Source organism: Thalassophryne amazonica, chromosome 3 (genome assembly GCF_902500255.1).
Source record: "Thalassophryne amazonica chromosome 3, fThaAma1.1, whole genome shotgun sequence".
NCBI classification, from domain to species: domain Eukaryota; kingdom Metazoa; phylum Chordata; class Actinopteri; order Batrachoidiformes; family Batrachoididae; genus Thalassophryne; species Thalassophryne amazonica.
The window spans coordinates 50,668,558-50,691,921 of NC_047105.1; the positions used below are offsets into that span (position 1 = coordinate 50,668,558).

Consider the following 23,364-nt stretch of genomic DNA (forward strand, 5'->3'; position numbering starts at 1 on the left):
GCCCATGGCATGGGCAACTGACACATCTGTTATGGCACCATCAATGCTGAAAGGTACATCCAGGTTTTGGAGCAACACATGCTGCCATCCAAGCAACTTCTTTTTCAGGGACGTCCCTGCTTATTTCAGCAAGACAATGCCAAGCCACATTCTGCACGTGTTACAACAGTGTGGCTTCATAGTAAAAGAGTTTGGGTAATAGATTGGTCTGCCTGCAGTCCAGACCTGTCGCCCTTTGAAAATGTATGGCACATTATGAAGCACAAAATACAACAACGGAGACCCTGGATTGTTGAACAACTGAAGTCGTACATCAAGCAAAAATGGGAAAGAATTCCACCTACAAAGCATCACGATTAGTGTCCTCAGTTCCCAAATGCTTATTGAGTGTTGTCAAAAGGAAAGGTGATGTAACACAGTGGTAAACATACCACTGTCCCAGCTTTTTTGAAGCATGTTGCAGGCATCCATTTCAAAATGAGCAAATATTTGCACAAAAACAATAAAGTTTATCAGTTTGGACATTAAATATCTTGTCTTTGTGGTGTATTCAGTTGAATATAGGTTGAAGAGGATTTGCAAATCATTGTATTCTGTTTTTATTTACATTTTACACAACGTCCCAACTTCATTGGAATTGGGGTTTATATATATATATATATATATATATATATATATATATATATATATATATATATATATATATATATATATGAACAGCTGAGTGGATCCTTGCCATTTGATCTGTGCTTTGTATGTCACATGACATGCATATATTTGTGCATTTCAACTCAAGCCTACAAAGCTTTTATGTTGTTTTCTATTTTTATCTTGTTTTATATAGTTTAATATGTCATAATTTTGTTTTTACTGTTTCTTGTGAAGCACTTTGTGATTTTTATCTGTAATAAGTGCTGTATAAATAAATTTTACTGACATTTCTGCTGAATGGATCTGTTCCACACAATGGTAAGATGGTTGTTGTGCTTCTGGAATTGGCCCCACTTCCTCGTGTGTGCTGCACACTTCCAAAAGAAAAACAAGGCTCTAAAATGATAGTTTAACAGCCTAGCCATCTTGCAAATTGCATTTTCTTAACTTGGTTGGGGTTTTATTTGTCTGAAATGCACAAAAAGTCATTGGTCAAATTAGTCTGAATTCTTGGAATGTGAACACTTCCAGTTTGGTCCATCCTCTGTAATTTTGTACAGCTACACTCAGTACCATGCAACAGCTTTGCACACCACTGGAGGTTTTCTACAATATGTTACTTCCAAAATCGTCCAGGTACCCTTCTGGAAGTAGACAAATTATGACATTGCATACACTAGATGTGGGCAGATCGATCCTAATATTGATAATATCGATACCAACGCTGGTATTGATATTGAACGATCCTCGTGTAAAAAGATCAATACTCAAGCTTTTTTACTCTCCCGCATGCACTGAGTGCTGCGCATGCAGATTCATCAAAGTCTCCTCCCTGTCTGTAAGAGCAGCGCTGCACTGTGTCACACAACATGGAGCAGTGCACCCTTGTATTGTGGTTTGTCAGCCCTCTACCTCAGGAGATTTTAAGTTGTGTTGAGTGATATTTTTTAAACAAAAATGTTGATTGTGATAATAAAGTATTTTGTTGTCACGTACAATGTCTGGCGTAATTCTATCCTAGGTCTTTTGGATCCTTTGGATTTATGAAGCTGATTTATGAAGCTTAAATATGAAAAAGTATCGGTATCGATATCGGCGATACTGGGCCTGTATTTACTTGGTATCGGATCAATACCAAAATTCCCGGTATCGCCAACCAAACGGTGGTAAACATCAAAGGTCATGACAGGGGTCTACATCAGCTGTTTCAAAAGATGAACAATAACAAAATTGAAATTTGAAACATTTGACCTCTGTGAGAAAAGAGTGTGATTTCTTGCATTGTTACTATCTGACTCAGTGAAGCAGGTAAAAAATGTGAAAGTACTTTTTTTGCTACAGGAATGAATACAGAAACGAGGAGTGGGGCTTTGCTCACATTATTCCTCTTTGCTTGTAATTTGAAACCTCGTGTCTGCGCTGAAAGAGCGCTAAGACAAAAGGACGCCATGTGCGGACATGTGCTCCTAAATCCGCCGAGTCCTTCTGTGTAAACAGCCACAAACTCGTGTTGGTGTTCGAGTCCGTTATTTTAACTTAATACAGAGCATTTACATCAGCAGGTTAACATTTTGACGAAAAAGCCGAACTGTTGTACAGCTGAAAAAGAATTAGCGCTGTGTGGCGCTTTAAAACTACTGGCCAATCAGCGACGGGGAAAAATGAACAGGCGGGACTGTTTAGTCAAGATTGACGAGGTGTTTGTCCAATCGCATAGAGCAATGGTCGGCGTTGTCCAATCACGTGCGAGATCGACCCGCTGCATCCAACGAGAGTGGATTTTCAACGAGGTCGAGAGAAGAGCGTAGACGGGCAGACATCATTTCTCTCTCAGCCTCCTCGGACTGTCCACACGAAGGCAAACAGCCGAGAAATAAAACACTTTTTTTTTCAAGAAAGAAACATAACTATCTAAATTAATCCATTAAATTAGCCATGGCCGATACAGATGTTGACACGACCGCAGCTGCAGACGTCACAGCCAAGGTGCGTTCCGTTCAGTTTTCACCGCTCGAACCGTCGTGTTTAAGGTCGTGATAACTTGACAAAGTTGAGAAATTAACGTGGGAAAGATTTAATGTGTGTTAAAAGTGGTAACCGGCGAGACGTGTTGGTGACTTGAACGCTGTTGAAGGTCGCTTTGTGGACATCGTTCGCCCGCCGGCGTAACTAAGTTATTAAAAAAAATACATCGTCAAAAATTTAAATGTTGCCGCCGGAGAGGGGTCAAAAAAACTTGACGTGTGTGATGTGGTTGGGGGGGGGATAAAAACGTATCTGAGGAGACAAAAGCGGCGAGGAGTGGAAAAAAAAAGCACAGCCGGTGAAGCTACTGTGGGCGGGAAGACACGCAGCGCGCGCGAGTGCGCGAGCTACAGCCTTCACTCGACATTTGAATTTATAAAAAAAAAAAACCGAACTGTCAGAATAAACGTTGGTTCGGGTCATATTTTAAACGTGCTTTTATTTTGTAGGAACTGAAAGAAAAGAAAGAAGTGGAGGAGAAGAAGGAGGAGGAGGAGGAGGCCAGTGAGACACCTGCCAATGGCACAGTGAGTTTTGAGCTTTCCGTTGTCCTTACAGCCGCTTGCCTGCAGGTGACGCTGCACTCGCTTTCCACCGCGCTTGCTTCGTTTGGGTTGGGGAAAAGACACATGTTGAGGCAGCGAGCAGCCTGCTGGTTTGTCTCTAGTGACGTTTCCCAGGGTTTGCTCGCTCTGCACATCCCCTGGAGAGATAGTAAGAGTTACACCCCAACGCCTCTCAGAGGAGCGCACACAGTGTGAGAGGATTGTTTTAAACTGATTCACTAATCTTCCTGTGTAGTATTGTTTATAAATAGTCCCGTAGTCATTTGTGCGTCTCCCCCTCTGTTTCTGTCAGAATGGTGCTGATCACAGTGACAAAGTGGAAGAAGCTCAAGAGGAGGACCAGAAGAATGGCCAAGGTTTGAGACATCTTGTTACATTTGCTTTCTTTTAAACTGATAAATTAAAAAGTTATTGTATCATGAAGTAATGATGTTTACAGATGATGCAGAGGCAGCGCCCCCTGCTGAGCAAACTGACACAGCCCCTGTGAAGCGTGCAGCTGAGGAGGAGGAGGTGAGGATGTGTGCAGTCTTGGGATAAATAATTTAGTTAGTAAGATATAAAAAAAATAATAAATCATTGCAATTTCTCAAGTTGTCCTATTTTAATGTGCCTCCTCTCACAATACAAGAGTCTAAAACATGAAAGTGAGGGAAAACCCTTCAGTTAATAAGCTGGTTTGGCTTTTTGCCTCATAAATGCAGATAGTTGCATAAATGCTGCAGCTATTATTGTACAGACCATTATCTTGTTTAATTAATTTTGTCCTAGAAATAGTGGAAAATGATGCTCAGCCTTTGCAACAACTCAAGATTATACCTTGTTTTGTCCACAACTCAAATAAATTGAGTCTATTGCCCTAGGAATGCTGGGATAGGCTCCAGCTGCCCTTTCCTGTTACTCTTGATTGGAGTAAGCACGTATATGAATGAATTACTATCAGAGAGGACTAAAAAAAAAAAAATTCACATTTAAGAAGCTGAAATCAGTTTTTTTTTTTTTTTTTTTAGGACTCACAGGACTGAATCAGTTGCTGGTTAATAATAGATGTGTTGTTGCCACAGTTAATAAACCAATATATATTTTTTATTATTAGTTGATCAATTGGACAATTGTTAGTTCTGTGGTCATTGAATTGCTGTTTGTTTTTCCGTCGGTTTTGTCTCTTGGATCTGTGTCTGAAGTACACTTGTCTTTGTTCCCTCAGGAAAACTCAGAGACAAAAAAGCAGAAGACAGAGGAAAATGGAGACTCTAAAGAAGCAGAAGTGGAAGCCTAGCTCTCTGTTCTTCTACCTGTTTGTGGCACTGTCCTAACCTGGTCAGCATCCTGTTGTAGAGCTTGTGCTTTCTGTACCTTTTTATATATATCTTTTTTTGCTCCCATGTTATCGTGTTGCACTGGAGTCCTGAAGCATAGTGGCCCTGCCTCTTTTTTTATGAAATGTTATTTATTGGTCCATTTAAAAAAAAAAAAAAATTAGCATTTGGGTTTTTTTTTTTGTTGTTTTTTTTTGTTTTTACATGTACAATTTGGGCCACACATTAGATCACTTTTCATTTCTTGAGGTTTTGTATCATTATGTTGGAAGCACACTCTCTATGAAAGCAGTGATGACCAGATGATTCGTACATGTACAGGCAGCTGTTCACCTTCTCAAGGCTCATGTTGACCTCTCAGATTCACACAAAGGACCAAAGATAAGTTTTAAGCAGGGGCTAATGTACAGTTGCTATTCACGTAGTTGTGTTGAGCTGCTCATTAATTTTTTGTTTGATTGCCCCGTTTGCATAACAGATGGTTCAGACATAATGGGACTCATGCTTCCTTAATAAGATAGCTTCACCATTTGTAGGAGTCGGGATGTTGTATTGGTAATTAACCCCTCTTAAATCTTACGACTTTGGTCATTCCCCCCCTTGTATGCATTCCACGCAAGTTTGTACCATTTATATGTTTTTTTGAACGAGTTTTTGATGTGGCTGGATGGCCCATTTTGGTCTCTGAGACTGCCTTTTTTTTTCAGAACCAGACACATTTGGTAACTTCAGCCACTGCTTTGTATATTCTGATTAACAAATAAATTGTCTTTTTACTCATATGGTGTATCAGTGCTTCTTGGAGCTGCAGCCTCTTAAGTTGATGATGTCACTTGACCCAATTCTTCTAAACATGGAAAATGGCTGGCTTAGGAAGGAGCTGCAATGATCTGCTGGGTTAATGGAAAACTAACTGCTGAGAGCTGTTCTTGTGTTTACTGGCTCCCTCTTGTGGTGCTCCTTCAGGTTGCAGGTTGGACTTACCTGGGAACTCAATACAGGTAAGTAACTCCAGTAACAAACAAGTCCAAAGTGGCAAAATTAACTTGTTTTTTAACTGAACCCTGAATAAACTTAGCTTTTACAGTCCAACTAATATTAAGCAAAAGCTGGTACAATAGAGCACACACATTTTTCTCTCCCCTTTATCAAGGAAGCTGCAACAGCATGATCCATATAATAGTTACTGTTTCCTCAGAAACAAGTGTGAGCATCCAGTCAGTCCAGGAGGCAAATAACATTCTGCTGAGGTTGAACCTGAAGGGCCTGGAAACAGGTCACCCTGACGATAACACCTTTGTGAAAGCCTTAAAATGTCACACTACCTGTGCTGAGAGAAGTCGAGACAATGCATGTGTTTTGCTCAACAGATGGAAAAATCGACGTTTTTGCAGATGACTGAAGGTGGAATGACCTTTTGATCCTTCCTGGGTCAAGCTAAAATGAAAGCGTGACATTGCAGTGTGAGTAGAGATGGTCTCGGCGTGGGGGAGCAGGTGTCTGTGACCTTTTAAGCATATGCTCTTAACCATGAGCATGTGAACCCCCCACAGTTTCTCAGTGCGGTCCAACGTCACGTGTATCTTCTCTCTGATGCTCTTCTGTTTTGTTCAGTTTCCGACTCATTGCTGATTCACACCCCAGTTTCAACTTCTCCTCTTCCTGATAATGACAAGAATCACTGTCATTACAAAGAGACTGGAGCAGGGCGACAGCGCACAGGGCTGCCCGCGGCTCAGTGAGGGCCCAGACACAATTTGCCACATGTACACATTTCTCTGTTTTGAAGGATTTTGTTGTGATGCTACCAAAATTAATTGGCATGAATGCATAATTCTTGAAAATGTAGCGTGTTTAAATGTCGCTTAAAAAAAAGGTGGACAAAGTGAAGCTTTGAATTATGTCTTAACTTGAATATTAAAAGTGTAGTCCCTTTTGATTTTCCAAATCATTTACTTTATGGTGAAATCAAGTTATTAGAAAATACCTTCTGTGGATATCATAAAATTCCAGGTAATTTTTATTGCTGGAAAAGTATTCTAGGAGGATTCCATGGAAAATAGTTGGCAAAATGAAGGAGGACGCACATGTGCAATGTTTTAACTTAATCTTGCATTTCAATGGAAAACAAACTTTTTGGCAGCTCGGAAAATAGATCTAATAATGTGATAAAACATCAGTCTCTCCACTTATTAATTTCAGCAAACCATGTACAGTAGTGTTCAGAATAATAGTAGTGCTATGTGACTAAAAAGATTAATCCAGGTTTTGAGTATATTTCTTATTGTTACATGGGAAACAAGGTACCAGTAGATTCTCACAAATCCAACAAGACCAAGCATTCATGATATGCACACTTTTAAGGCTATGAAATTGGGCTATTAGTTAAAAAAAAAAAAAAAAAAAAGTAGAAAAGGGGGTGTTCACAATAACAGTAGTGTGGCATTTAGTCAGTGAGTTCGTCAATTTTGTGGAACAAACAGGTGTGAATCAGGTGTCCCCTATTTAAGGATGAAGCCAGCACCTGTTGAACATGCTTTTCTCTTTAAAAGCCTGAGGAAAATGGGACGTTCAAGACATTGTTCATAAGAACAGCGTAGTTTGATTAAAAAGTTGATTGGAGAGGGGAAAACTTATACACAGGTGCAAAAAAGTATAGGCTGTTCATCTATAATGATCTCCAATGCTTTAAAATGGACAAAAAACCAGAGACACATGGAAGAAAACAGAAAACAACCATCAAAATGGATAGAAGAATAACCAGAATGGGTCATTCTGGTTATTCTTCTATCTGATCAATGGCTGATCAATGGGTGAGCCTTTGCCATTCTGAATGGCAAAGGCTCACCCATTGATCAGCTCCAGGATGATCAAAGACAGTCTGTTGTTACCTGTAAGTGCTGTGACAGTTAGAAGACGCCTGTGTGAAGCTAATTTATTTGCAAGAATCCCCCGTAAAGTCCCTCTGTTGAATAAAAGACGTGCAGAAGAGGTTACAATTTGTCAAAGAACACATCAACCGGCCTAAAGAGAAATGGAGGAATATTTTGTGGACTGATGAGAGTAAAATTGTTCTTTTTGGGTCCAAGGGCCGCAGACAGTTTGTGAGATGACCCCCAAACTCTGAATTCAAGCCACAGTTCACAGTGAAGACAGTGAAGCATGGTGGTGCAAGCAGCATGATATGGGTATGTTTCTCCTACTATGGTGTTGGGCCTATATATCGCATACCAGATATCATGGATCAGTTTGGATATGTCAAAATACTTGAGGTCATGTTGCTTTATGCTGAAGAGGACATGCCCTTGAAATGGGTGTTTCAACAAGACAATGACCCCAAGCACACTAGTAAACGAGCAAAATCTTGGTTCCAAACCAACAAAATTAATGCCTCGCAGATGTGAAGAAATCATGATACTAGTAAATACTAAATACACTAGATACTAGTAAATACATACTAGTAGATACTAAATACTAGTTTAGTGATTCACAGGATTGCTAAAAAAGCAGTTTGAACATAATAGTTTTGAGTTTGTAGCGTCAACAGCAGATGCTACTATTATTGTGAACACCCCCTTTTCTACTTTTTTTTTACTAATAGCCCAATTTCATAGCCTTAAGAGTGTGCATATCATGAATGCTTGGTCTTGTTGGATTTGTGAGAATCTACTGAATATAATGGTACCTTGTTTCCCATGTAACAATAAGAAATATACTCAAAACCTGGATTAGTCTTTTTAGTGACATAGCACTACTATTATTCTGAACACTACTGTAAAAGCCTGCCTAAGGTTAGCATTGATAACTGACACAGCAGACCTGGATAAGGGTTGTCTTCAGAAGTGTCCAGCAGGCATCCAGCAAAACCTTCTTGTGAAAGTTTTCCAGATTTTATATGAATTTCTCAATCCTAGGTGGACTGTGCATAGCTGTGTACATTTACATTCTATGTAAATTATTGTGTGTGTGTGCGCTTTCAGTCATAAGTGAAAGTCTATTAGGTTTGATGAATATGCTAAAACTATCATATGAGGGTGATTCTTAGACTACGGGCACTTATGTCCTTTGATCATATTGTATGGAAAACAGACAAAAGGGGAAATTTCACACTTTTATAGTTATCTTTACAATGAAAGTGTGTTAAGAAATTTGTTCTAGTAGTCTATGATGACTTTTTCACCTTTTTTCAGCATCATTATATGCAAATATTGCCATTTTGTGCTTGTCCCACACCCAGACTTTTGATCTTCAATGATAAAAATGAATGGTAAAAAAACGTTTTTTCTAATGTTTTAAAATATCTCTGAATAAAATATCAGTAAAATAATCAAAACATAATTGGGGTGTTCAATTTCATACAACTGTTGTGATTTTTTTTAAACAAAATGTAGTTGTCCCACACTATTGCCGTAATTTCCACCACAACACTGTAATGTCCCTTTAAACAGTTTGTATGAAAGATTGTTTGGGTAGTTTCTATGGAGATCAACAGTGACATCAGAGCACATGTATACAGCGCCAAATCACGACAAACAGTTGCCCCAAGGCACTTTATATTGTAAGGCAATGGTGTGGTGGAAATTACATTTACAAGGCCAATAGTGCCCATAGTTAAAGAATCACCCATGAATAACCAAGTGATATTTTTGGTGGGATTCAAATGGCATCTCGCTCATGAGACAGACACTGTATCGGCTCAGCTGAGGGGGAATTGCCACTAGCCAAGCTTGCAGAACATATTCCAGTCTGGACTACACTTTGCTACATATGTCCCCACCACATTTCGGCTTTGTCCCGAGTTCACGGGTGTGTTTAAGCATTAAGAACGTTCACCTGCAGCTAGTATTACGTAGCTAACTACCATATTCTCTCAAACACACCAGCTGCAGCTGAGAAACACTTCCTGAACCCTACATCTTTAGCTTGTGAGACTGATGTTCTACTAAATTAGTGAAAGGGGAATCCCCACTGCTCATGTTGGTAGAACATATTTTAGTCTGGATTACACCTTGTGTCCTGTGATAGACTGGTGGCCTGTCCAGGGATAGCTCGCCGGACTACTTTCACCTCACCCAGCGTTGAATTTGCTTACATGAGAAGATGCTGCAGGGTGAGTGTGAGTGTTGACTTACGATCATTTAGGTGTAAAAACACACAAGATACACAAGTTCTTGTGCCAAATATACTTCTGATGTTTTTGTTACCCATGAAAATGCACTGTCATCGCAAATGCTGCATTGTTTGGGAACTACTTTTTGCACAGGAATTCATCAAGCACGTCAGCAGCGGGCGCGTACTAACATAGAATATACAAAAACTGTACAGTAATTTGGCCAAAACTAGAGTGTTCACTTTTATCTTGCCATAAACTAAGCTACTGGTGCTCATGAGCGTATGTGTACCTTGTCTCTCACCCTGTGACTGCAGGGGTAGGCTCCCGGATGCCAAGGTTTTAGCAAGGTTTTCAGGGTCTCATGCAGCAGTCTCTAATTAACGTGATGAAAAGCATAAAAAAATTATATTTTTGTAGTATAATGTTCATTTGCAATTGTCATCATGTCGTTTCTCAGTGTTATTTTGACTGCAGTGACTCTGGCATGCAAGGGATTATGGGATATCTCAATAGGCTGTATTTTATCCCCCATGGGTCAAATTTATAGACTCTCCAGACAAGTCAAACCTTGATGGTATTGACGATGTGAGACCGTGAATCCTTTATTTAAATACTAAGGAACTAAATCATAGTGATGCAGAGAAAAATCATTTTTGTAACTCAAATGGTTTAAAAAAAATCGAAAGGGACTACATCTTTAAGAAGGTATTCACTGAATTATGCTGGAGTTCCTGAAATAATGAAGAATTGGGGTCATGTGTGGGTGGATGCCAGCAGCACATTCATTTAGTCAGAAAATCCTGCTTTATGTGCAGCAGGAGGTAATGTGCCAACTCAGAGAAACTGGCAGGTAGACATTCCCACAAAGTAAACACCAACACACGGTTTTGACAGAATACATTGCATTTCATGCAGACAAGGTTAGCCTGTGTGTAGCGATAAACGATTCTAAGCACTAATGGAACAAGGTAAGATGATGACTGATGAATAAGGAAAAAAAAATCCCCACAACAAACCATTCGTGCAGCCATTCAGTTTCATCTGCTCCACACATTCGTTTGCAAAATAAAGATTCAGGTGGGGGGTGGTGGTGGCGGGGTGTATGGGCGCACACACACTGTATGAAGAAGACACTGGTCATGTACACAAATTACAGCGGTGGCCAATGTCTGTCTGTCTGTCTGGCTCTGAGGAGGGCGCTGCTGATTAGCATGAAATCATGTACGCAGCAGCGCGGTACAGTGTGCGGCAGGATGTCGTGTCTGTCCTATCGGCGCAGTGAAGGTCAGCACGCTCAGACGCTAAACGACAGCGCGTGTGCCGTTGAGTGTGTGAGGTGGCATCAAATTAAGAGGCTTTCTAAATGTGCACCAACAGTGGCTGGGTCTCGCTTTCGGTGGGCTCACCCTCGGCGGGGGGCAGCTGGTACACCACACAGAGAGAAGAGTACAGGCAGCCTACGAACGACATCAGGCTCGCAAAGTACATCACTCCCTGGGCCCCGCCGACCAGTGAGGTCAAAGGTCCCATGGCCACAGAGACCAGGATCTGAGCGAGGAAATACTGACAGCTCAGCAGAGAGATGTCCACCCCCATCCCTCGTCTGGTCCCCTCCTCTGACGAGCCACAAAACTGAAGGACAAACAGAAATGCTTTAGTTGCATGTTCGAGCTGTGCAAAGTGAAGAAGTCTTTGCCTATAAACAGACACTGACCTGCGGGCTCTGGTAGTATTCACACAGCAGAGAGTAAGGCAGCGTGCATAAAGAGGAGAAGAGCACCCCGTAGGTGACACACAGTGACAGGACCACGTAGAGATTGGTGGACAGTGTGGCCAGGCCAGTACCCAAACCGAATGCCAGGTAGGCAAAGAAATAGAGAGTGCGGAGTGAGAAACGCTCCTCCAGTTTCTCTAATATGGCTGGAAGTAGAAACAAAAAGAGTATGTGAGAAAAACTAAGACTGGACAACTGGAAAGCAACCGTGCGTGCAGTGCTGCACGAGACAGTGAGATGATGAGGACGGCTCACCTGAGTAGAAAGCAGCACTGAATGCATAGATGCACATTCCCCAGCAGCCCATGCTGACTCCTGCGTTGTAGCGTTGGTAAGCTTCAGAGTTGTGGGGTGCTTTGGGGTCACCCTCAAACACCACTTCCCCCATGAAATCAGTGTAGAAAAGAAGCATGCCTTCAAAGGACAGCCACCCTACAGCACAGAGACAACAATACGCGTTAAGGGGTCATAATGTGCAAAACCCGTTTTTGTCTGCCTTGTGCTGTTAAATGCACGGATCAGCCATAACATTGTGACTCCCTGCTTCATATTGTGAAGGCCCTTCTTTTGCCACCAAAACAGCCATGATCCCATGAGGAATGGATGCCACTTAACTTTTTTATCAGGACTACCACTAACATTTTCAGCAGTTTGAGGTACAGTAGCTATTCTGTTGGATTGGACATGGGCCGGCCTTCTTTCCCCACGCATATCAATTAACCCTTGGACCAATCTATCCATCTAGCTAGATAGATAGACCGTCTCATCTGTTTGTAAACAAACTTTTGTACAATCTGTAAAAACCTTGTAATTGTTAGAATGGCCTAAGCAGTGGGTCACCCCTCTGAGTCTGGTCTGCTTGATGTTTCTTCCTCATTATCACCAGAGGGAGTTTTTCCTTACTGCTGTAGCCTGTGTGCTTGCTCAGGGGGGTTGGTAAGGTTAGACCTTACTCAAGTGAAACACCTTGAGGCAGCTTTGCTGTGATTTGGTGCTATACATATAAACTGAATTCAATTGATAGATTTTCACTCATGGCATTTAGAGGGTACTAAACCAGGGAATTAGTCCATATTTGAACTCTTATTTGCTCTATGACACACCCACTGAGCCGGTCTATACTCTATACCCCCAAATGGTAAATATCAGACATCCAAAATGAAACCACCCGAAAGAAGGAAAAAGTTGCAGTTCCTTTATCGACTGTTTGAGGCTGGCTACAGAAAGGAGCAGATTCCCATAGCAGTCCATGTTAAAATATCCATCTTCAGAGGTGAAATAAACATGTTTCCAGCCTGGAACAAAAGGTTTTGGTCCCTAGCTAGTTTCCCCAACCAATGTCTTGGATGGGGAAACTAGCTCCCCCCAATACAGTTGTAATGGGGGCAGGGGGAGCATTATAATTTAATACTTTAACATGTTTTAAGCCATAAAGTTATGTATAATTAGGGGCGCTTCCACTTTGCGTGACAGGTCATTTCTTGTCACTGAGACAAGACTTACAGCATAGCCGTTGCTGTTAGCTGTTGGTGAGGACCATGTCAGTCTTTTTTGAGCATTTTATTCCAAATATCTGTAATAACACCGCTTGCTGTATGGTTAATTCTCTTAACGGACTGAGTGAAATTGTGAAATTATGTAATTTAACTTGGGATTCTAACAGCATCTTAGCAGCTATCAGTAGCTTGAAGATATTAGGTCCATTACTCCATGACTACTAAGGAAATAGGTCAGTCATCATTTTTAATGCCCACACAAAGCAAACTACCCAAACTGAGATTAGCTTGTTATCTTAGTTTGGGTTCTGACTCTGAAACGGGAGCATGTTTTGGCTTCATTCATCCCACCCAGGTCATGCATGGTGTTGCCCAGAAGTGGGACGAAGTCACCATCAAGTCACTCTCAAGTCATGAATCAGCAAGTCCCAAGTCAAGTCTCAAGTCATAATGACCACCAATTGTTTGAAAGCTGACAGTGACTTCGTGCCACCTCTGGTGTTGCCTATGATGAGCTCCTATACAGGTTAGTCATGAAAGGTCTCTGTAGAAAACTTGTGTGTGGCGTCACGCATGGTTAGTTCTGTATATACACAGTCTATGTACATGACACAAAACTGAGAAGGAAAAAGCACAGAAACAAGAACTGAACATGTTCTTTAAATGGATCATTTCAGTATCTCTTGAGCACATTTCCCCACACCTAGTTAGTGCAGTTCTTTGTGTCCTCAGTGGGTCCTGGGCCAAAGTGCTGCATAGTATTTCTGTGAAGGCTCTCAGTTGTCCAGGTGGTTTCCATAGTAGAGAAGCTTGAATCTTCGACTGGACTGGGTTGCTTGACGTGAGGACGTTTGCTTCAAATCGCAGAAGCTTCCTCAGCTAAACTCACACCAGACCAACTCTTGGAGATCTGTCTTAACACCACGTATTTCCTGTTTAGGGGGAATTACTACAGCCAGATCCATGGTTGTGCGATGGGGTCTGGTTAGGTTTAAAACTCCAACTGTTTGTACTTCTCTACAAGGGTCAAGACAGAAGTCAGACAACCAGAGCAAGAATTTTAGCTGAGGAATCTTCTGCGATTCGAAGTGAAACGTCTTTGCGTCAAGCAACCCAGTCCAGTCGAAGATTCAAGCTTCTCTACTGCATAGTATCTATTTGTCCTTGATTTTCTCAGACCAGAACAGCTCAGTCATGTGTGTTTAGCAAATCAACAGCTGCCTAAATGATGAACACAACTGATTTCCCTCATCATGTGCAGTTAGAGCCGTTAGAAACGGAAAATGTGCAGTACTTTGCTTCCCAATGATTGGGAAACCCTGCTTTAGGGTATTAATGCCTGGAACAATGTCAGGTTTTTAAGAAGCCTTATGACCTATATTAGCTCACTGAAAAGATGTATAATACGGCCCATTTAAACTGTGACTCGTACAAAAATGACAGCTTTTAGAAGGTGTACTTCAGCTTCACATATTCTATATTTCCAAAATCATATACAGCTGTAGTGATTTTTTTTTTCTCACCCAAAAAATGATTAGTGCATAAACTCCGCAGAGACGGAGGCATCCTGTAGATGGCCACACACAGCAGCTTCATTGACATTTGGGATTCTCCCGTCTCCGCATTCTCACTCAGCTCGCTCTCATAGCGCACTCCATTCAACAAAATGTTGGCAACCTTATTTAGAGAAGCACAAAGAGGAGCACCAAGTTTACAAAGATGAATGGATTTTTTTTTTTTGCTATCTTTGTGTCAGTGCTCACCTGCTGGCTGAAGGTCACCGTTCTTCTGCGACCGTTCTCCAGACCAACAATCTGGGTCGACAGAGGCTCCCCCATTAGTGCAAGACTCTGGGGCCTCTTCAAGATGCCAGCAGAAGAGCCCCGATGCGACGCTGCTGCAGGCTGAGATGCTCCATGACACTGAGTGTCTCCTCCAGCCTGTGTGCTTTCTCCATCTTGAGCTTCCTCAGCGGGCTGAGGGATCAAGTCAACATTGACCTGTCCCACAGGATGGGCTCCTGATCCCTGTGTGGGCTCAACAAGAAGAGGGGAATCCCCCGGAGGTAGGGGTGCGGCGGTGGACTTGGGTTCGAGTGTCTGTGGTGTCTGCTGGCCTGTGTAGCAGTCTATGAGCACACTGTCTATGTAAGACGTTCCTAAGGAGGACACAAATTCGTTGATGCCCGTGAGTGAGCTGTCTCGACTTACAAAGCTGCCGTACTTTGGCGTGAGGGGGCTGAGGGGTGATATGGGACTAGTGAGGGCAGCACAGAGGCGTGCATTAGCGCTGCAAGAATGAGCCAGAGGGTCAGGATTACAGGGATGAGAATGTGAGAATTTGTAGCTGTAAAGACCTTCTTCTTCATCTTCTTCATCCAATCCCAAAAATGATCCCGGAGGCATGGGTGGAGACGGCGGGAGAGGGAGGCTGGGGCTTTTCAGGTGACTTTTGCTGGAATTTTTGCTTGACTGGCTCTTCATTAGGGGCCGCTCTGGAATACTCATTAAGGTCATTACTGTGGCGCCCACCAAAGTGATACTGGTAAACAAGTATATGACTCGCAGTTGACCTCCCATTGATCTTCCAAACTGTGTTTGGTCCCAGTTTATGCCACCCACAATGTAGCCAAACCCACCTCCTAAACCTGAATTACAAGATTAGACCAAAAACAAGAAAAACATTTCCTCAGCACTTGGTGATTTCTTCAGTATTTTGAAACAATGAGAATTAAGCTGGTTTCTGCCTAATGAAAACACAAGTGTGTCGTCGTGACCCAACCTGCTAGCAGTGCGTGAATGTTCAGCCCCCGATCCTGATCCTCTGGGCTGCACACATCCATCATGTACGCGTGGCTCGGGTTGTCGGCGGAGTCCGCGCTGAAGTCCATCAGAACAACACCGCATACAGTCAGGACAATTCCCCACTTGTGATTTGACGCTGTGTCAGCCAGCACGCCACCGATGTCCCGCCCATTCAGCACCAGTGTCAGACCAATCAAAGCACCTGCGGGAGGAAAACACAAACGGAATAGTTTTTAATTTGACTACAGAGGATGCCGCTGCCTGTCAGATGCACCAATCAAGCAGGTCGAAGCATCCTTACCAATAGCCAAGGCAAAGATGAAGGGTCTGCGTCGCCCAAACCGGGATGTACAACGGTCACTCCACGCTCCTATGAGAGGCTGAACGAGGAATCCTTCAAAACAAAGTGAGGGGAAACTGAGCAACTGCACTATGAAAACAAAAAGGTTAAGATAACGTAAAGTTAACAGCTGCAACAGGCCTTTTGAGTTTACTCAACTTTGCGTATCAACTCAAAATGTCATGTGCAGTGGAATTAAAGTAATGATTTTTGATTTAGATCACTAAATCAAAAATAACTTGATTTGGCCAAACATGCATCTGGTGTGGCCATACGCAGACAAAAGAAAAGAAAAGAAAAGACATGAGAGCACCACGCTTGTATAGTGCAATCCTACGCCAACACAAGTTTCCAATTCCACAAAATTTTACTTTGAAAATAATTTTCAAGGTCAAAGTCCTGCTAGAAGTGGCTTTTCATAAGCTAAATTAGATGTGATCAAATGTCAAGAGTATGGATTTAGTTCATGCACTTGAATCGACGTTTTTTTTTTTTGTGGTGGTGTCAAGTTCCTTTTATTATGTAAAATATACATTAAATGGGGTTTTCAATGTAAAATTTAAATGCCACAAAATCTGTAATCCGGATCAGATCTGGATCAAACTTTGTCAGTCAATAAACGATACCATCCTACATAACACTCATATGATAGAAATTTAATCTTTTTTGACAGTTATGAATTTTTGAAAATTTATTCAATGTTAAAAAAGAGATTTTTCAAATTTTCCAAGATTTTTCCTGACTTTGACTTTGGCCTATGACCTTGAAAACTGAATCAGTTCTTGCCTATCAGGATATGAATCTTCAGTTAAAAAAAAAAAAAAAAAATTCTTAATATATGAAAAACTGTGAGCTCCAGGCTGTTCACAAACAACAAACAGGGGCAACAACATAACCGCCACCCAATGTCATTGGGGGAGGTAAAAAATGAAAAGAAATGACTTCAGCTGGTGACACTCAGATGAATTATGTTTGTCGAAGTTAAGATGGTGATAATATCACTTGTGAAGTTAATGTAATTCAACCTACTTTATTTGTACACTGCATCCAGTGTCAGGATGAGTTTTGTTTTTATTTTCATGTTTTGGTTTGGTTGTGTTCTTTTGTTAGATGTTCTTGGTTTTCTTGTTTTCCTGTGTGTGTATTCTCTTGTTGGGTTCTTCCTGCTTGGGTGTGTCTGTCTCTATCTCTCTTGTCTCTCTCTGCTGGCTCTTAGTGGTGGGCGTCTCCTTCTCTTTGGCCACTCCCTCATTCTGGTGTGTTCCACACACACCTGCTCTCAATTTGCGCCTCATCACTTGGATGTATATATAGCTCAGTCCTTCACCAGACTGATGTGCCTAGTGCCTTCTGTCCAGCTCTGTTCTTGTGTTCTCGACCTGTTAGCCTCACGTGTGTTTTGATCACCTGCTTGTTTCCTCGACCACACCTTAGCCTGATGCTCCTTGTACAATTGCTCATTTTGGACTGCCTTCCTGTGTACTGGACCCCGTTTACTATCACAGTAAACTGTTTGTACATACAAAGCTTTGTGTCTGAGTCCTGCATGTGTGTCCTGCCACACCCGTCAACCAGACCTGGTATCCAGAAAGTATTCACTGCGCTTCACTTTTTCCACATTTTGTTATGTTACAGCTTTATTTCAAAATGGAGCAAATTAATTTTTCCCCTCAAAATTGTACTCACAACACCCAATAATGACAACATGAAAACGTTTTTTTTTTTATTTCTGAAAATTCATTAAAAATAAATGCTAAGAAATCACGTGTACATAAGTATTCACACCCTTTGCTCAATACTTTGTTGATGCACCTTTGGCAGCAATTACAGCCTCAAGTCTTCTTGAATATGATGCTACAAGCTTGGTGCACCTATCTTTGGGCAGTTTTGTTCATTCCTCTTTGCAGCACCTCTCAGAGCTCCATCAGATTGGATGCGGAGCATCGGTGCACAGACATTTTCAAATCTCTCCAGAGATGTTCAATCAGATTCAGGTCTGGGCTCTGGCTAGGCCTCTCAAGGACATTCACAGAGTTGTCCTGAAGCCACTCCTTTGATATCTTGGCTGTGTGCTTAGGGTCATTATTCTGCTGAAATATGAACTGTCACCCCAGTCTAAGGTCAAGAGTGATCTGGAACAGATTTTCATCCAGGATGTCTCTGTACATTGTTGCATTCATCTTTCCTTCAATCCTGACCAGTCTCCAAGTTCCTGCCACAGAAAAACATCTCCATAGCATGATGCTGTCACCACTAGAGGTGGGCAATACCGGGAATTTTGGTATTGATCTGATACCAAGTAAATACAGGCCCAGTATTGCCGATATCGATACCGATATTTTTCATATTTAAGCTTCATAGATCCAAAGGATCCAAAAGACCTAGGATAGAATTTCGCCAAACATACGTGACAACAAAATAATTTATTATCACAATCAACATTTTTGTTTAAAAAATATCACTCAACACAACTTAAAACAAAATCTCCTGAGGCAGAGGGCTGACAAACCACAATACAACAAAATTAACACACCACAACAAAATTGGCTGGCGCCGCTGAGCCACGTGACGGCACAACAACAAAAGACCAGGAGGGGAGGGTGCGCTGCTCTGTGTTGTGTGACACAGTGCAGCACTGCTCTTACAGACAAAGAGTAGACTTGATGAATCTGCATGCACAGCAGTCAGTGTGTGCGGGAGAGAAAAAAGTTTGAGTATAGATCTTTTTACACATAGATCGTTCAATATCAATACCAGCGTTGGTATCAATATTAGGATTGATCCGCCCACCTTTAGTCACCACTATGTTCACTGTAGGGATGGTGCCTGGTTTCCTCCAAACATGACGTCTGCCACTCACACTCAAAAAGTCCTTCAGGTGCCTTTTTGTGCCTCGAGACAGTCCTGTCTCAGAGGTCTACAAACAATTCCTTTGACTTCATGCTTGGTTTGTGCTCTTACATGCACTGTCAACTGTGGGACCTTATATGTAGACAGGTGTGTGTCTTTCCAAATCATGTCCAATCAGCTGAATTTACCCCAGGTGGACTCCAATTAAGCTGTAGAAATATCTCAAGGATGATCAGTGGAAACAGGATGCGCCTGACCTCAGTGTTGAGCTTCAAAGCAAAGGCTGTGAGTACTTATGTACGTATGACTCCCTAATTTTAAATTTTTAATAAATTTGCAAAAATCGAAAAAAAAAAAAAAAAACATTTTTTTTTCCACATTGTCATCGTGGGGTAAAAATGGATTTCATCCATTTTGGAATAAGGCTGTAACATAAAAAATGTTGGAAAAAGTGCAGCGCTGTGAATACTTTCTGGATGCACCGTATCTTACAAATTAAAGCACTTTTACAGTTAGTCCAATAACTCTTTTTTTCCCCATTTAGTCTGGCTCAGGATTTCTCTAAACAGCCAACAGAAAGAAAGAAGGAAGGAAGACAAGCTAACTTTGAAAAGTTAGAGAGGACGATACAAAGAGATGCAGTCTGGTCAACATTATCAACCAATAAAGTTTTTTGTTTTGTTTTTGGTCCTAATAACCATAGGTATATATATGAATTTATATATACATATATATATTATATATGCCTATGCTAATAACCCTGGTGATTGGAGTTAGCCATCTCAGCTGCTAGCACAAAGAAAGATGTAGTAGTAGCCTAAAAACATGCCTGAACTTTAAAATAAAAAGTAAGGTAGCACTTTCTTTATGGTACCATAAAGAAAGGTACTTGAAGAAAGTCCACAACCCCCCCCCCACCCCCCCAAAAAACAAACAAATACGCTTCATGAGTAGTTGTCAATAGCAGAACAACAACAGAAACAAGTGTGGAGTTTAGCGAATGTTAAAATTAGTCATATAATGTTCAAACGCCAAAGCAATGTGAGCCAATTAATATAATTAATGTTCATGTTACATTGCTAATTTTATTGATTTTTAGAAAGCAACACTTAAATCTTTGTTGTATTTGACTGGAAAGTTAGCTTCCAATGTGCTACCTTATAGCATTAATCCTAGCTCTTTTACTCACTAAGTGCTTTTGACTGAGGCGGTGCCTGTTTTCAGGGGCTGCATCCTTCTAACCCTGCGCCCTACAAAGGTCTGGCCTTTCCAGACAGAGGAGGATGAACAAGCTGTTCTGAAATGAGATGGCCTAGCCCACGGAGCAGTTTGCAAATGTGTCACTGCTTATCCCACCCCCCTAGCCCCTGTCATCTTGCAACCTTGACAATTGCACAGGACAAGGTAGCATATTGGACGAGACCCATAGTTTAGTAATCATTTCTCAATACTTATTTATACTTAAATATCACTTATTCATAATTGTACATATGGAGCCAGACTCTGGCCTTTTTAAAATTTACCAACCATTTCCTTTTGAAAAAATAAACACACAATTAATCTTGGGATTCTTTGGGCGATATTGAAACATTTGTTGCACTGCATTTTTGATTAATGATGTAAAAGGTGACCCAGTGACAAAGAACTTCAAGGAAACTTAACAAATCACTTTGAGACCTTCTTTTTAAATTAGATTAGATTTTTATTTTTAAATTAGATTTGGATTTTTAAATTAGATTAAAATTCAAATCTAACTAATATCCTTAAGTTCAGTCAACTCAAACCTTTTTGTCAACTTCTTTTCTTTTGTACAATATGCTGTACATTTTCTTTATTCAAAAGTCAAGCTGTAGCACCTGACATTGCCCACCAGGGGGCGATCTTCACTTACCCAGTATGGGGCTAATAAACCACACCAAACTGTAGAACTGATCAGGTAGCCCCATCTGCAGAAGCACAGGAGTTACGTAGGCTGTTTCCATGGCGTAACTAAATTCAATCCCAAACAGGATGCAGCCATTGAAGAGCAGCTCTGGGAAGGTCCGCCTCGGAGGAAGCTCGCTCAGGTCCAGTTGGTCCAGCGGACAGGGCGTATTGGGCGGCGGCGGTGGAGAGGGTCTTATCAGCTTCCGCCGCTTTGGCTGTCTTTGGAAGTTGTTGGCACGGTGGCTGAGGTGCCGTGTGGTTGATGTTGGGAAGCTGGCAGTTTTGGGGAGCGAGCTCCTCCAGAAACCATCCTGAGTTGTGGATAACCTCCCTCCAGGACTGGCCAAGAGGGGGTCACTGGGGGTGCCCATTCCCGGAAATGACATCACTCTGAATCCAGCTTCCTCTGCAGCACATCACATGGTGTTCGATAATGACAAATTATGATCTCTGCAAGCAGTGTTTTAGCTTTCAGTGATTGTTACAGCTGACTGAAGATCATGGAGCGGTCAGTAACAGTGAGTGGTGCACTGATGGTCATGAGGACACTGCAGTGATCAGCGCACGGCACGACGCACTGAAACCAATGCGCATGTTTGATGTGCGCAAAGCTCATGTGCTCGGCTGAATACAGCAGTGTGGTCTGCCGCAGCGCTCTCCTCCATCCTGTTTGCCGTTTGAATTTTTTATGGACGAACATCAAATCGGACACAATGGAGCCGCTGGATTTCACGGCAGGAGACAAATTACGCAACAATGACACGCTGCTTTTTAAAAAAAATTTGGTTCATGATCCTCGACGGCTGAACTGTGTCGAACCTGAAATTTAGTTCTAAAGGTGCGGATCCAACAATCGACTTGAGAAGAAGATTGAGACGTGCAAAGTGAAAGATGATCATAATTACCTTATCTGGGCTGGTCGTCATTTATTGCGGAATACTGTGCACGTCAACCTTTATGATTCGTAAAAACGGAGGACTCATGACAGGATTCGTCATTGCTTTTGTTTTGTTTTCCTTTTGATGCAGTCATCCCCCCCGCTCTCTCCTCCGTCCCTTCTCCTTCCCCCTGCTCTCCCCCTTCTTTCTCCCGGTCTCTCCGGTGACGTTGCGCCCCTCCCTGCAACATCAGCACCGAGGACAGCGCCTGCAGCCGCCCACCACAGGCGGCTCTACAGCGGGGGGTGGATGTGGTTACATCCCCCCAGTGAACCACCATCCTATAACTCAGGGGTAGGCAACCTGTTTCAGAAAGAGCCATGAGGGTGCAGGTTTTCTTTGCAGCCACTGACTCCACCAGGTGATTTCACTGATTAACTGATTCCATCTGCTCAAAGTGATATTAATCAGTAAAATCACCTGGTGGAGTCAGTGGCTGCAAAGAAAACCTGCACCCTCATGGCTCTTTCTGGAACAGGTTGCCCACCCCTGCAATAACTGATCCTTGTCCTATAACTTCCCTGGTTTCATAGCACACGTATTATTTGTACACTGCCACTGACATCAACTGCACATATCCAACACCACTCACATGACACCCGATGATGCATTTTCCCCATTATTCTGTTTGTTTTGGTATGCTAGTGTAATTAAATATAATACTAATAAATTTATTTGTAAAGCGCTTTACATCAAAGTGCTGCACAACAAACAATTCAAAATAAACAAGGACAAGTTACAATTACAATCAAATTATAATATAAATTACAGTTTGAGTTAATATAATTATGTCAGGGTTTGAGTTTGGTTTGGTTTTCTGTTTTATTTTGTTCTGTTTGTTGCTTTTGCATTTCATTGGTTTTGGTTTGTTTATTCTCTTGCTGGAATTTTTCTGCGTGGGTCTGCCTGTCTCCATGTCCCCTGTCGCTCTCTCTTGGTGATGGGTGTTTCTCTCTCTCTCTGGCCACGCCCTGGTTCTGGTGCTTTCAATGCACACCTGTTCCTGATTTGCTGATTACCATCTGGTAGAGGTGGGCGATACCGGGAATTTTGGTATTGATCTGATACCAAGTAAATACAGGCTCAGTATCGCCGATACAATACTGATACTTTTTCATATTTAAGCTTCATAGATGCAAAGGATCCAAAAGACCTAGGATAGAATTTCGCCAAACACTGTATGTGACAACAAAATAATTTATTATCACAATCAACATTTTTGTTTAAAAAATATCACTCAACACAACTTAAAACAAAATCTCCTGAGGTAGAGGGCTGACAAACAACAATACAAGGGTGCGCTGCTTGTGTTGTGTGACACAGCGCAGCGCTGCTCTTACAGACGGAGAGTAGACTTTGACAGTCAGTGCGTGCGGGAGAGAAAAAAAGCTTGCGTATCGATCTTTTTACACAAGGATTGTTCAGTATCAATACCAGCGTTGGTATTGATATTATCAATATTAGGATCGATCCGCCCACCTCTACCATCTGAGGTTATATAAGCTCACTGGGTGTGTTTGTCTCTTGCCTTGTGCCTTCATTCTGGCTCTATACCTGCGTTC

General features: G+C 41.8%; 2 protein-coding genes across 3 annotated transcripts; one reads left to right on the forward strand and one right to left on the reverse strand.

Annotated features, from left to right (window-relative positions):
* The first annotated feature begins 2,421 nt into the window (after positions 1–2,421).
* On the forward strand, positions 2,422–5,202 carry si:ch211-222l21.1 (parathymosin). Its single transcript, XM_034166241.1, has 5 exons — positions 2,422–2,637; positions 3,126–3,203; positions 3,532–3,598; positions 3,682–3,755; positions 4,450–5,202. Exons 1-5 carry the CDS (start codon positions 2,587–2,589, stop codon positions 4,519–4,521), a joined length of 342 nt encoding a protein of 113 aa, XP_034022132.1. The 5' UTR covers positions 2,422–2,586; the 3' UTR covers positions 4,522–5,202.
* Positions 5,203–5,946: 744 nt separating this feature from the next.
* On the reverse strand, positions 5,947–21,926 carry slc45a1 (solute carrier family 45 member 1). 2 transcript variants are annotated; one of them, XM_034166230.1, is made up of 10 exons: positions 21,770–21,926; positions 20,830–21,270; positions 16,050–16,142; positions 15,726–15,950; positions 14,708–15,591; positions 14,468–14,621; positions 11,704–11,880; positions 11,389–11,594; positions 11,081–11,306; positions 5,947–6,223 (listed from the first exon to the last, which is right to left on the reverse strand). In XM_034166230.1, exons 2-10 carry the CDS (start codon positions 21,248–21,250, stop codon positions 6,195–6,197), a joined length of 2,415 nt encoding a protein of 804 aa, XP_034022121.1. In that variant the 5' UTR covers positions 21,251–21,270; positions 21,770–21,926; the 3' UTR covers positions 5,947–6,194. The 2 variants fall into 2 exon arrangements, with proteins under 2 accessions (XP_034022121.1, XP_034022120.1); XM_034166229.1 differs by lacking the exon at positions 5,947–6,223 and having other exon boundaries at positions 10,484–11,306.
* Between the last annotated feature and the right edge of the window lie 1,438 nt (positions 21,927–23,364).

Excerpts from the sequence above, each read along its gene's own strand:
- si:ch211-222l21.1 (XM_034166241.1), top strand. The coding sequence starts at position 2,587 with ATGGCCGATACAGATGTTGACACGACCGCAGCTGCAGACGTCACAGCC. Across the intron at positions 3,599-3,681 it reads GGACCAGAAGAATGGCCAAG|ATGATGCAGAGGCAGCGCCC; the intron begins GTTTGAGACATC and ends TGATGTTTACAG. Across the intron at positions 3,756-4,449 it reads GTGCAGCTGAGGAGGAGGAG|GAAAACTCAGAGACAAAAAA; the intron begins GTGAGGATGTGT and ends TTGTTCCCTCAG.
- slc45a1 (XM_034166229.1), bottom strand. The coding sequence starts at position 21,250 with ATGTCATTTCCGGGAATGGGCACCCCCAGTGACCCCCTCTTGGCCAGT. Across the intron at positions 11,881-14,467 it reads ATGCACTAATCATTTTTTGG|GGTGGCTGTCCTTTGAAGGC; the intron begins GTGAGAAAAAAA and ends TCTGTGCTGTAG. Across the intron at positions 11,595-11,703 it reads CAGTGCTGCTTTCTACTCAG|CCATATTAGAGAAACTGGAG; the intron begins GTGAGCCGTCCT and ends TTCTACTTCCAG.